Genomic DNA, 14217 nt, shown 5'->3' on the forward strand with positions numbered 1-14217 from the left:
GTTAAACATGTAATGTATACCAAGAAAGGTTGAAGTGGCAGCTTATTCACTAACCTTAATAACATAAACGATGGCTCAAGAAGCCAAAATAACATAAAAAACATAAAAAATAACAAAAAACAGCAACCTTATTATGTTAAACAGACCCATCGTTATTGAAAATGGTATGCTTCGTTTCCTTCTAGCATTGAATATCACTTATTCAAATCTTTAACAAAATCAAAAATAAACACTAACTATAGTGATGAAGTGAAGTAGCTATGCTGTTATGATAATTTAAAGACTACGAGGGATTAAATCAACAAAAAATAATATTTCGAAAATTTTTAATTGTTATTGTGCAAATATTTATTTTTTTTCATAATGATTTCGTTAAAATGCAGGATTCGTACGAATGATTCTGTTTAAGATGTTGCAAAAAATACATCTTGACTAAAGTAAAGTTTTATTTCGAAATTAGTACTAAATTTGCTGTCATAATAACCAATCGATATTGTTGTTATTGGTGTTTCTAGTGTTTCAAAACAGTTGAATTCGTGCGAAGATTCTTCAATTTTTGATTTTTGGCTACCGGTAATGTTACAATTATTACTATTGCTACTAACCATTATCTGTTTTTGATTCATCAATAAAAAATCTGGAGATTTTTTTTGTTTGAAAGAGAAAGAAGAGGCTGTATTTACATAATGCTTCTATCCGTACTTGGATCTTTGGTTTTACTGCAGTTCAAAGTTAACTTAAGATCTAACCGGCTAAGAAGTATCCGAAGGTAGTATTTTTCAGTATCAAAAATTATATATATTTTTGATTGAATAACGATTTAATGAATGAAATGTACAGATGCCCAAATTAGTGAAGACACACATGTTCATCGAAGTTGCAGCACTATTTTGTTTACGGTAGTGTTATATTTTTGAATATAATAACAAGGCATATATTATCATATATCAAAAGACCATCTTTCCTTTAAGGCTAAAAATATATCAGACTTCTAAAGTGAAAAGAAAAGAATAAGATAGTCGTTACAAGTAGGATCTGCTAGTACCTGAAACAATTTTGAAGCCGTATTGTAACGAATAATATATAATTTCGATAACTTGCTTATTAAATTATATTTATCATTGAAATTCTGTTCAAGATACTTGTAGATTTCTTTCAAATTAAAAGTGGCATTAACTATAGTCACAAATGGGAAGGCCAAAAAAAATTGTTAGTCAAAAGAATATTGAAAATTTTCAAAAGGAATTAGAAGAAGTAGGTGAACGTACAGATCTACTTTTGCAGGACAAAAGAGGAAGATCTAAATCATGTTTGTTTTGTAGGAGAAGAAAGCAGCGTTGTGACCATAAACTACCCAGTTGTACTGCATGTCTAAAAGCAGCAGTTAAATGTGTTCAACCTGTTAGGTATTCTAACGCCACAAACAACGTTTCGAAAAAAGATAGAGCAAAGAAACCTAATTCGACCAATACCACAGACTCTCCATACACCGCATTTTCATCCCAGTCTGGAACTCCAGATTTATCCTCTATACAACAGTTAAATAGCTCACAAGCCAGCTCTCAAATAGATTTGATGAATATACCGATATCTGGACAGACTGTAAATAAGATACAACCAATAACGACTCATAATTCTGCCGTTGTTGAGACAAAAGTTGTGAATACTGAAGAATCTAATAATATGTTATTAAAGAAAATTAAATATTTAGAGCAATTACTTGATCTATCTCCAACTAGTTCACAATTTGCAGAAAGAGTAGAAAAATATAAACAATTAAATAGCATGATTGGAGAGACACAAAATAGTCAAAATCTAGGATCACAACATCAACAATCTCTATTTTCTTCGCCAGGGCCTATTTACGCTAATCAATCGTCATCATCTCAATCTGTTGATGGTGCCTTTAATCAAAATAGAGGGATGCCATACAGAGCTCCTATTAGACAATCAATAAACTCTCCAACGGTACAAGAACCAGAAAAATACAGATTAGTCAGGGATATTCCTGCACTTGCTTCTGACTCAGTTGACTCTATCGATTTTTCAAATTCAATATTTGCTAAATATAATTTGAAACAATTGTATAATTATGATCCAGTATTTGAATTTGATAAAGAATTATCGAGGTTATTTTTGGATACTTATTTTACACGTTTGCAATTCAAATATCCATTATTAGATGAAAATGAAATATACACTTTTCATCATAATTATGTTAATAATAAAATATATTCATATTCCGAAACTGAATTTCATTTTGCGTGTGGTAGAATGTGGTTACTTTTCAGTATAAGTGCATGTTTATACATGACATCAGGTAAAAATAAAGGTTTACCTCCTTACCGTTATTTTTCGACAGCAATTAGACATATTTCCAAATGTGATCATAATTTAACTTATTTACAACAAGTTGAATTGTTAACATTGTTAGTTCTTTATATTTTAAGAACCGATCAAGATTCTTCAATCTTATACGAAATTATTAAAGATGTGATGGTTATCTGCAAAGACAAACTTCAACTAAACATATTTGGTGCAGAAGATGTACACTGTTATAAAAAGTTAAGAATATTTTGGTCAGTCTATTTATTAGAGAGAATGATTTGCATTTCAGTTTGGAGACCTTACTCAATTGTCGAATCAGAGATTAAGTTACCATATTTGCCAAATGACGTCTTTGAACACAATGGGAAAACTCCTCAAAAAAATAATAATGTTTTCTTTTTAAACCAATCTTTGATGTTAAGAAGGATTGAGTCTGAGTTTGTAGAAAAATTGAAGATACTACCTCATACTGTAACTGATAAAAAGATATTAAAGGAGCAGTTGCCTTTAGTAAAGAATTATTTCCACAGATTGGAATCATGGAGAGCTGGCTGTTCAGCATCTCATTTTAAGAATTATGAGAACGAAACAATTAAATTGTATTATTATAGATCTGTAAGGTTATTGATTCAACCATATCTAGAGGTTTTGAAGCCTGAAGATAGATTGTTTAGAGAATGTCAGGCAGCTGCTGGTCAGATTTGTCAATTATATAAAATTTTCCATCAAAAAACTGTATATGGACATTCTACACCTGCTGTTCATATCGTTTTTGTTGCGGGCGTGACATTAATATACTGTATGTGGTTAACAAGAAATTTAGATGATAAGAGAAGAAAGATATTAGGTGATGTATCAAAACACACTAGGCCCCACTTAAGTGCAAGTTTGTTTAGTACCATTGATGATTTAAGAGCATGCTCTGTTTGTCTTTATTCTATGACGGAAAGATCTAAATTTGCAAGAATATTTAGAGACACATTTGATCAGTTAATGAATGCTACCATAGGGAACTTGATTGAACGTTGTGGACCAGATTCATCTGAATTAATTTATATAACATCAGGTAACAATGAATTAGTCATCCAAGATGGTGTTGATCAGTATTCTAAATTGAATATGGGAGGATCAAAACATGATGGTATGCCTCCGGCAGTTAATAGAGTTTATGGTAAAAGACAAGGTGAATCATATGGCGGTTTTGTTGAAAATTCCCAAGTTGATCGAGAAACTAAACATGATTTGAAAAGAAGTCGGAAAGTTTTAGAAAATACGTCACTACCAAATGGATTGTCTAATTTGTTAATCAATGGCACAGACTCTGATAAATCTGACGGAAATTTGGACGATAATATTGAAAAGACATCGGAGGAGTTGTCTAACAATTTCACTAATCCTGGCACTAGTTCTGAATCAGAAAAAGCAATCATTAACCGATTATTTTGCAATGCTCCAGAGAATGTATCAGATGACAACAAAAAGAATCAATACATCGTCAAAAAACCAAATGCATCTCCTGAGGTTGACTGGGAGCCTTATCAAATACAGGCTTATTTACAGCAACATGTAGCTCGCCAAAACTTACAAGCATATTTATCTTCATTAGTCCCAAATGCTGCTGCCTCTATAAACGGAACGCCTCCTAAGCAGTTAAATGATGCTCAAATTAATGTTAAATCTCCACCGATATATGATCGCCGTTCTCCTCAACAAGAATGTGATCGCTATATTTTAAATAATAATGCTCCTAGCAGTGATGAGTACTACAATCAAAATGTCAGACAAAGTGTGTCTGCTTCTACATTAGTTAATGCTGATGAAATCACAAACAAGACTCATTCGAACTTATCTGTATCAACTGCAGTACAGACGCCTATTGAATCACAACCTTTACCAATGATCAATCCACACAATGTAAGTAATGACACGCTTGAGTTATTCTCTGGAATTTCTAATCAATTCGGTAATATTCTATTGAATAATGGAGCACATGATATGATCAATAATATTTCTTCTTGGACCTCAGATTTTTCGTCGATATTTACTGCGGAGCAATTATCAGAATACAATTTAGGAAATGAATACCAAAATGAGAAAACATCCATGTACTCTAGGAAGTACAATGCCACTAACCCTAATTTTGAGAATGCAAACTTTTTCAATGGAGTTGGTAACGGGATGGCTACCAATAAATATTCTAATCCAAACCCGTCATTTGTAGAAATGAAACCAAACAAATCTGAATCTTCGACACACTCTCAAAATAATTGGAATAATATGTTTGGTAATCCATTCACTGATGGTTTTCATACTGGGAAAGAAAATTATGGCTCTATTGCCCAATAAAGTATCAATTAAATAGTTTGTATATATGCAGCCATGTCCGTTTTATAGAATGATATATGGGCATATCTATATAGGATATAGATTTTTTTACAACAAAGTATAATGTTCAAGTTATAACGACAAATCCATGTTAATATAATTGTATTTAATGAACAAACCATTTTGATTCATCTATATAAATTAAACATCTTGTTGAAGACCAAAAATTTCCAGAAAGACCTCATTGAGTTTGTAGTCAAATAGCTGTTAAATTTATTGTAACGAATTGTTCATGCATACTGACCATGTAACTTATAAATACCGATTAACTAACCATTCACTTCAATATTTACTGGCCTCCTCACAACTGCTGCGTTCGGTGATACATTTGATGACAACTTGAAACTTCTGAAAAATGAAAAATAAAAATAAATTCATAACTTGAAATTGTAATTATTTACTGAGATTTAAAAATATTTATATAACAATTTAGAACTGACGAACTCTTGGAATTGCTGCTATGAACTAGGTAAATTAATCTGTTATAGATCAGCAACAGCTGTGATTATAGAAAGTAGACTTTTCCGAGCTAATTGTCTTTAGAGAGCTGTTTTTGATAGATATTCCTTGTATTATTTATTACAATTAACTTAGTGATAACATTTTAACCTAATTGAAATTGACTTTCCTGGTGTTTTTTCCATTTAAAGCATTTCTTCCCTACTTGTGTCTGTTGGTAATATTTTATTTTCCCAATAATTAAACTTCTCTTAAGTTTACGATTTCCAACAAATATTCCAGTTGATTTTTTTTTGTTTGCATACATCTTCACAAAGTTACATTGGCTTTTGTAATTTAACAGGGTTATAATTTTATAATTAAGAAGGCATCCCGTATTACAATCAATATTATCTAATTGACTCAAAAACTGATCAATATATATATAAAATGGAACAACCTAATCCAACTGGCTTGAGGTTCTTTTCCTTAGGTGGTGGTAATGAGGTCGGTAGATCATGTCACATCCTTCAATATAAAGGTAAAACTATTATGTTAGATGCAGGTGTTCATCCTGCTTACCAAGGCCTTGCATCCTTACCTTTCTATGATGAATTTGATTTATCTACAGTTGATATACTATTGATTTCACATTTTCATTTAGATCATGCAGCATCGTTACCTTATGTCATGCAAAGAACTAACTTTAATGGTAGAGTGTTTATGACACATCCAACTAAAGCTATTTACAGATGGTTATTAAAAGATTTCGTCCGTGTTACGAGCATTGGTGGTTCTCCTAATGAGAAAGATGATAATTTATACACAGATGAAGATTTGTCTGAATCCTTTGATAGAATAGAGACTATTGACTATCATTCAACCATGGATGTCAATGGTATTAAATTTACGGCCTTTCATGCAGGTCATGTTCTTGGTGCTGCCATGTTTCAAATAGAATTGGGAAGTTTGAGAGTTCTCTTTACAGGTGATTATTCTCGTGAACTGGATCGTCATTTGAATTCTGCTGAAATCCCGCCATTAGCTTCTGATGTTTTAATCGTGGAATCGACTTTTGGTACTGCCACACATGAACCTCGTTTGAGTAGAGAAAAGAAATTAACACAACTGATTCATAGTACTGTAACCAAGGGAGGCCGTGTTTTAATGCCAGTTTTTGCATTAGGTAGAGCCCAAGAATTAATGTTAATCCTAGATGAATACTGGTCTCACAATGAAGAAGAATTGGGAAATGGTCAAGTGCCGATCTATTATGCTTCTAACCTAGCCAAGCGTTCTATGAGTGTCTTCCAGACATATGTTAATATGATGAATGATTCTATTCGTAAAAAATTCAGAGATTCAAAAACAAACCCATTCATTTTTAAAAATATTTCATATTTGAAAAATATTGATTCCTTTCAGGATTTTGGTCCTTCCGTGATGCTAGCTGCACCAGGTATGTTACAAAATGGTTTATCTAGAGATTTATTGGAAAAATGGTGTCCTGAACCTAAAAATATGGTATTAATAACTGGTTATTCTGTTGAAGGTAGCATGGCGAAATATCTGATGTTAGAACCTGAAAATATTCCATCTGTTAATAATCCCGAAGTGAATATCCCAAGAAGATGTCAAGTAGAGGAAATCTCATTTGCTGCTCATGTTGATTTTCAAGAAAACATTGACTTTATTGAGCAGATAAGAGCGTCAAATATTATATTAGTTCATGGTGAATCCAATCCTATGGGTAGATTGAAATCAGCTTTGTTATCTAACTTTTCCAGTACGAAAGGTACAGAAGATGAAGTTCACGTATTTAATCCACGAAACTGCGCAGACGTGATCCTTGAGTTCAAAGGTGTAAAAGTGGCCAAAGCTGTTGGAACAATTGTGGAAGAGATCCAAAAAGAAGAAAAGGAAATAAAAGAAGAAAAAGAAATAAGAGAAGAAGATGCAAATATCAAATCTGAGACCAGTGATGTGAAACTAGAAAAAAGTGATGAAAAAATAATACCCAAAGAAGGAAAACAAAATGATGATAACGAAGGAGTTATTATTTCTGGTATTTTAGTATCTAATGAGAAGAATTTTGATCTAAATTTAGTATCACTTGAAGACCTAAGAGAGCATTATTCCGAATTGTCTACGACTGTTCTGAGAGAAAGACAATCTGTTCAAGTAAACTGTAGAAAAGAATTAATTTATTGGCATTTATGCCAGATGTTTGGTGATATTAGCGTGCTTGAAGATGAAGATGAAATAACTAACGTAGTTGAAAACGGTGAAACGGAGAAAAAAATCAATGATGACATGGGAAGACTAGTTCTTGAAATTATGAATGACTTAAAGTTGACTGTAGTTAACCATGTCGCTACATTAGAATGGATTCAAGGTCTCATAAGTGACAGTGTTGCAGACTCTATTATAGCCATTCTGATGAGTGTCGATTCAACTCCAGCAAGTGTCAAAAGAAGTAGTAATAGTTGTAACCACAACCATACTCATGGAAATACACTACAAATAGAACAAACTGATGATGTTTGGAAAATAAAGCAAATATCAAAACTTTTCACTCGGCAGTTCGGTGATTCTTTTACTTTACTTCTAGGAAAAAATAATTCTGATAATATCAAGAAAGAAGAGAATACTGAAGTTAAACAAGAAACTGACGATATATTTGGAATGGTCACTATCGGTAAAAATACAGCTCGTATCAATTTTTCAAAAATGAAAATAGTAGAATGCAATTCCAATCCATTAAAGGGCAGAGTGGAAAGTATAATGAATATTGGTACTGACCTAGTAGCATCATTGTGTTGATCTATTGAATCATAATTTTGAATATTTACAATAAATTAAACAAAAAGCGCCTGCATATATCATTTAAATATCATTTTAATAACTGGTTTACATAGTAATCAGATATTATCATTTTACACGTAGTTTGACTTTAAATCCTTAAAACATGAAAATTTTTTAGAAGCTCATCGTATCTCATCTCATCTCATCTCATTCTTCATTTTACTACTATAGAACCTCTAAATAATATACAGTAAATATGATACCAATATGATTTAATTATAGTAATTAGGTTTATTGACGTTGATATTTTTGTGTTTATAAATAAATAAATAAACATACGTATATATAACTTCTTTGCCACATTTTATTGTACGTTTCTTCTCAACTGGTAAGGAATACACCACAAATACAAAAGGAAACTACCATTAAGCACAGAAATGTCTTCCAGTAATGATACTGCTCTTGATGCGTACATTGATGATTCTGTAACTTTCGATTCTATGAAATTGGATCCTAGATTATTGCAAGCTATAAAAAGAAATGGTTATAAGAACCCCACGTTGATCCAGGCCACTGCTATTCCATTGGCTTTACAAGAAAAAAGAGATATTATTGCTAAAGCATCCACAGGTTCCGGTAAAACATTAGCATATTTGATTCCTGTCATCCAAACAATTTTAGATTATCAACAAAACAAAGGAAATGATGTGGATTCCAACAGTTCCGCAACGTTGGGTATAATTTTGGTTCCTACCAGAGAGCTAGCTCAACAAGTAACCGAAGTTTTAGACAAAATGATTTTATATTGTTCAAAAGATATCAGATCTCTAAATATTGCAGGAGATATATCGCCTGCCGTTTTAACGTCATTGTTGCTAGAAAAGCCTGAAATTGTAGTTTCTACTCCAAGTAGATTGTTAGGATTATTGGAGACTAACGTTGATTCGTTGTCTTTAGATGATTTAAAGTTTTTAGTTATTGATGAAGTTGATTTAGTTTTAACATTCGGTTATAAAGAGGATTTAACAAAAATTTCCCAATTTTTACCAATTAAAAAGAATCTACAAACATTTTTAATGAGTGCTACACTAAATGATGATATTCAAGAGTTGAAAAAGGATTTCTGTCGTTCGCCTGCAATCATTAAATTCAATGATGATGAAATAACAAAAGATCAAACAAAACTAATTCAATATTATGTTAAGACATCTGAATTCGATAAATTCTTGTTATGTTATGTTATTTTCAAGTTAGGTTTGATTAAAGGTAAAACATTAATATTTGTTAATAACATTGATAGAGGTTACAGATTAAAGTTAGTTTTGGAACAATTTGGTATAAAAGCATGCATTTTAAACAGTGAACTACCAGCTAACTCCAGACATCACATAGTGGATCAATTTAATAAAAATGTGTATCGTTTATTGATTGCAACCGACGATACTGAATACATAAAGGAAGAAGATGAACAGGAAGAAATTCAAGTGGATGAAACTAAGAAGGATTCTTCTGAAGAAACTACAGAGAATAAAGAAGAAGAACCTAATACTTCTGACAATAAAAATAATAAGAAAAAGACAATAACTATTCAAAAGGATAAAGAATATGGTGTTTCTCGTGGTGTCGATTTCCAAAATGTTGCATGTGTCTTAAACTTTGATCTGCCAACAACAGCTAAATCTTACGTCCATAGAGTTGGTAGAACTGCTAGGGCTGGCAAATCTGGCACTGCTATTTCATTTGTTGTTCCATTAAAAGAAGTTGGTAAACATAAACCATCAATGAGTCAAACCTCAAAAAGAGATGAAAAGATTCTTTCCCGTATTATGAAGCAACAAGGTAAACTGGGACTGGAATTACAACCATACTCATTTGATAGTAAGCAAGTTGAAGGTTTCCGTTATAGATTGGAGGATGGTTTCCGTGCCGTTACTCAAGTTGCAATCAGAGAAGCAAGAATAAAAGAATTGAAAGAGGAATTATTAGCTAGTGAAAAGCTAAAGAGACATTTTGAGGAAAATCCACAAGAATTGAAAAGTCTAAGGCATGATAAAGAACTATATCCTTCTAGAATTCAACAGCATTTAAAAAGAGTTCCGGAGTATTTGTTACCAGAAGCTGCAAGAAAAGGTGACAAAAAGGTAGGATTTGTTCCATTCCATAACCCAAAGAAGAATCGTCATAGAGTTTCTAAAGGTAAAAAGAATAACAAAAGAGGTAGCAAGTCTGACCCATTGAAGAACTTTAAATAGTTACGTAGTGCTAAATACTATTCATACCATAAAAATTATAAAATAAATATGTATTTTTTTTGTTGAATTAGAAAGTTAATTATAAAGTTACAATAAGATTTGAAGATCTTATAAATATGCAAAGAAATATAAAGTTAAAAAAAAGAGTTATATGCATTGTGTTGAATCATCTTATTTATAACTCAACTGATAGGAGCTTTCAATACGATTATTACCGAATCACCCCTTAAGAATAGTTTACTTATAAATCTCTCTTTATTGATTACTTTGTCCTTATTCTTTTCGGTCCATAGCTCTTTAACATTCTCTAAAACCATATTACAATGTTTATCGAAAGCTTTTACCCTTGCGATAATCTTGTGGTTATTCCTTAGTGATATTATTACCGGTGTCTTTGCTATCATTGAGTCATTTATCAAAGACATTGGCCCATGTTTAAATTCAAACTCCTCTAACTGCTCTAATTCCTCCCTTGACAACTCAGATTTCGGACGATTTATTAAACTTCTATTGATAATTAAATATATGTTAGTATTTTATTTCTATTAAAAAAATTCTGATGGTTGTATGTTTGAGCACAAACAATCGGTATAAAAAATAAACAATAAATATCACATACGACATTGTATTAATTAGAAGGTATTTTAACTATTTCTGGAATGGCTTATTGAAGTATTCCACTATAAACTTGATCATTATAATCTTTATAAAAGTAGTTTTTATATAGTTCCTATACTTTACAAATTTGAAAATTTTTATAAGCAAGCGATGGGCTCTTTCAATTAAGGTTTGAAAAATAAATATATAGTGAATGGTAACAAGAAAGTAGATAAAATTAATCATGTTTTCATTATGAAGTTATTATTTTAGACATACATAGTAATACAATGTAACTAATATAGTTGAACTAGATTTATAAATTATTCTTGAAAACGGTATTCACTTACTGTTGCTATAAACACGCTTTTCTGCCTAAACACCATTTCTGTAAATGTTTTGACCTTGATACCTTAATTGGATTGTATCGTGTTTCTCAAGCACATATAAGGCTTTATCTAATGCAGCTTGTGAGTATTTATTTGAATCTACAAATTCTCTCTTTAATGTTGTGTAAGAAGTGGACCAGCCGATTGGTAATCTTCTCTTAAGTTCTTGCTCAATACGTCGAATTTCAGTAAAGATACCAGAGTTACCTTGGTTTAACCCACCAATTGGATCTTGAGAAGCAGCATCCATTGTAGAAGCTTGAAACAATCTAATAGACTCTTCGACATGTCTGACTTCAGCAACTGGTGATAATTCCAATTTAGCCAGAGACTCGGTGATACGAATAATGGCTTCTAATTGACGGATAGTAATAGGAATGGACGATCTTTCTGTAGATTCCAATTCGTTGATTAACAGTTGTTTTCTGATTTCAACGAAGTGCGAGGATAGTCTATCAGAAGCTTCAGGAGTAAGTCTTGGTGCACATTTCAGTCTACAGTATGTGATATAACGTTTCATCTTTTCCATCGGTAGTTCATTTTTTGAGTTTTCTGAGTCTTGGTCATTTTGAGCTGCACGACCTGTATGGATGTTAATAACATGGTTAGCGATTGAAATATCACGTTCTTCGTTATGATCATCCTTAACAATAAAAATCATATCAAAACGAGACAAGATGGTAGTTTGGAAATCAATATTTTCACCTGGAGATTTTAAATCATCATAACGACCATAAATTGGATTAGCAGCGGCTAAGACACTGGTTCTGGAATTTAAAACCGTGGTAATACCAGCTTTGGCAACAGAAATTGTTTGTTGTTCCATGGCTTCGTGAATAGCAACACGATCTTCATCTCTCATTTTATCGAATTCATCAATACAGACCACACCACCATCTGCTAAGACCATAGCACCACCTTCTAGATAAAATTCACGGGTAGCAGGATCTCTTTGAACAGATGCGGTTAAACCTGCAGCAGATGAACCTTTACCTGATGTATACACAGCAATAGGTGAAACTTTCTCCACAAATTTTAATAATTGAGATTTAGCGGTACCGGGATCACCTAAAAGTAAGACATTTATATCACCTCTTAGTCTCATACCATCAGGAAGAAGCTTCTTAGAACCCCCCATAAGCAAACAAACGATAGCACGTTTAATATCGATATTACCATAGATAGATGGAGCAATGGAATTTGTAAATAACTCATAAATATCTGGTCTTCTACTTAACTGTAAAAATTCTTCTTCTTCTTCTTCTGAAAACATTGACATGGCACTTCCATTTATACTTGCAGCTGTTGCTATGTCTGTTTGGATACCTAGAACTTTTATGTACGGATTTCTGATTGCGACCGCCGACCCACTGTTACCACCAGCACTTCTAGCGTTTTTTTTAGATTGATAAATTGAGTAAATACCAACTGCGGTAACACGAGTACCTGGTACAACTCTATTTGTTAAATAACGATCACAAGTCATTAAAATATTACGTGGCATTTCACCTACAGGAACTGATTCTGGTACCTCTTGTAACTTTAAAAATTGTTGATCAATAAATTGAGAATTTTCATGAATAATAATATACGGATCTGGACCACAATTTTTTGGTGTAGTGCCACTTGGATCATCTTCAGTATTCAAAGAGGACAAACATGAGTGTGGTAGTGAAACATTACTACTTGAATTGATAGTATTAAAATTGTTGATTTTTATTGATGTAGTATGTCTACAATTACGGCACATTAAAGATAGGTATGTTGCACGAGAGGATAAAACAGATGCAGAAATGATAATACCAGATAAACGCACGATTTTAGAAACGTGTTGTGAATCCAAATCTCTCAGAAGTGTTTGATTTGCTTTAGAATTCAAAATTAGTTGGAAATTCGGGAATTTAATATCAGCAACATCAGTTGCAGCACCAATGTCTGGATTTACATCAGCGGTAGATCTATTCAAAATCGCAATTCTTTTTGCGACATCAGTAATGGCTCTTTCGAATAATGGAATAACATCGGTTGGTTCATTTGATAATTTTTTGTATAAATCTTCATTGTAACTAATTAGATGTTCGATATCTACAGTCAATGAATAGTTTTTAACTAATAGAGCATTTCTCAATTGATCTCTGTATAGAAAATGTGAATCAAATCTAAACTCTAATATGAAATTTTTGAATGATTTAATAACTTCAGTATTGTCATCATCATTAGGAGATGAGCCTTGTAAAACTGGTGCACTGAATATTTCAGGTCTATCAAATGACATTTTTTTCTATAAAAAATTTGGAACTATCTATATATGATCTCCACACTAGGTTGTCGTTAAATTTTCACACAAACAATCTTGACTTTACCAATATACAAAAAAATACCTGAAAGTTCGGTTAAACTAATCTTTAATTGGAGGCAATTTACAATACTGTTATTAAAATAATAGTCCCTTTCATTTTATATAAAGTTACAATAGTTAACAGGAAAACTTTTTTAGCCTTTTTAACATTTAGATTCAATTTGTATTCAAATGCGAAAACTTGATATTTCATAAAGTTCTGTATTGAAACTAAGTAACGGGTTCTCACTCTCTTCTCTATCTTGACACCAGTTCAGAAATTAATTTGATGAACTTCCTATTCAGGTCAATAGCTGAAAATTAATTCTGTTTTCCTAAAACGGTAATGTAATTGAATTCGTGAATGATGATTTAATCCTCAGCGGTTAAAAAACATTATATGATAAGGGTCAGATGGTTGTAACTGACAAAGGCCATTCATAATTGCACAAAAATTATATCAAAAGTATTCGCTAAGAATGGGGCAAATAAAATGGTGATTATAAGTGGCATGCTGGAATCGATATAAAGTCAACCACCTTTGTAGCTGGCTCTTCTGCTTGCTATGTGTCTATCACTTAGTTAAAAGATTTATGCAAAGACAAAATTCTTAGTGAAAAGTGTTTGGTTGAGTTATGGTATTTATCTTTATTGAGGTTGTATCCAGGTGTATTTATATCCATCC

The 14217-nt window shown here is 32.0% G+C and overlaps 5 protein-coding genes across 5 annotated transcripts; 3 read left to right on the forward strand and 2 right to left on the reverse strand.

Annotated features, from left to right (window-relative positions):
* Positions 1-1188: 1188 nt before the first annotated feature.
* Positions 1189-4674, forward strand: TPHA0K01100 (uncharacterized protein; the record flags this gene model as incomplete). The annotated part of the gene is made up of 1 exon (XM_003687630.1): positions 1189-4674. One exon carries the CDS (start codon positions 1189-1191, stop codon positions 4672-4674), a length of 3486 nt encoding a protein of 1161 aa, XP_003687678.1.
* A 927-nt stretch (positions 4675-5601) lies between these two features.
* Positions 5602-7974, forward strand: YSH1 (cleavage polyadenylation factor subunit YSH1; the record flags this gene model as incomplete). Its single annotated transcript, XM_003687631.1, has 1 exon — positions 5602-7974. The coding sequence occupies one exon, from the start codon at positions 5602-5604 to the stop codon at positions 7972-7974; it is 2373 nt and encodes a 790-aa protein (XP_003687679.1).
* A 419-nt stretch (positions 7975-8393) lies between these two features.
* Positions 8394-10208, forward strand: DBP9 (ATP-dependent DNA/RNA helicase; the record flags this gene model as incomplete). Its single annotated transcript, XM_003687632.1, has 1 exon — positions 8394-10208. One exon carries the CDS (start codon positions 8394-8396, stop codon positions 10206-10208), a length of 1815 nt encoding a protein of 604 aa, XP_003687680.1.
* A 182-nt stretch (positions 10209-10390) lies between these two features.
* On the reverse strand, positions 10391-10832 carry SMD2 (mRNA splicing protein SMD2; the record flags this gene model as incomplete). Its single annotated transcript, XM_003687633.1, has 2 exons — positions 10391-10715; positions 10828-10832. The coding sequence occupies 2 exons, from the start codon at positions 10830-10832 to the stop codon at positions 10391-10393; spliced, it is 330 nt and encodes a 109-aa protein (XP_003687681.1).
* Positions 10833-11180: 348 nt separating this feature from the next.
* On the reverse strand, positions 11181-13469 carry MCM5 (MCM DNA helicase complex subunit MCM5; the record flags this gene model as incomplete). The annotated part of the gene is made up of 1 exon (XM_003687634.1): positions 11181-13469. The coding sequence occupies one exon, from the start codon at positions 13467-13469 to the stop codon at positions 11181-11183; it is 2289 nt and encodes a 762-aa protein (XP_003687682.1).
* Positions 13470-14217: the final 748 nt, after the last annotated feature.

This window comes from Tetrapisispora phaffii, chromosome 11, assembly GCF_000236905.1.
Source record: "Tetrapisispora phaffii CBS 4417 chromosome 11, complete genome".
NCBI classification, from domain to species: Eukaryota; Fungi; Ascomycota; class Saccharomycetes; order Saccharomycetales; family Saccharomycetaceae; genus Tetrapisispora; species Tetrapisispora phaffii.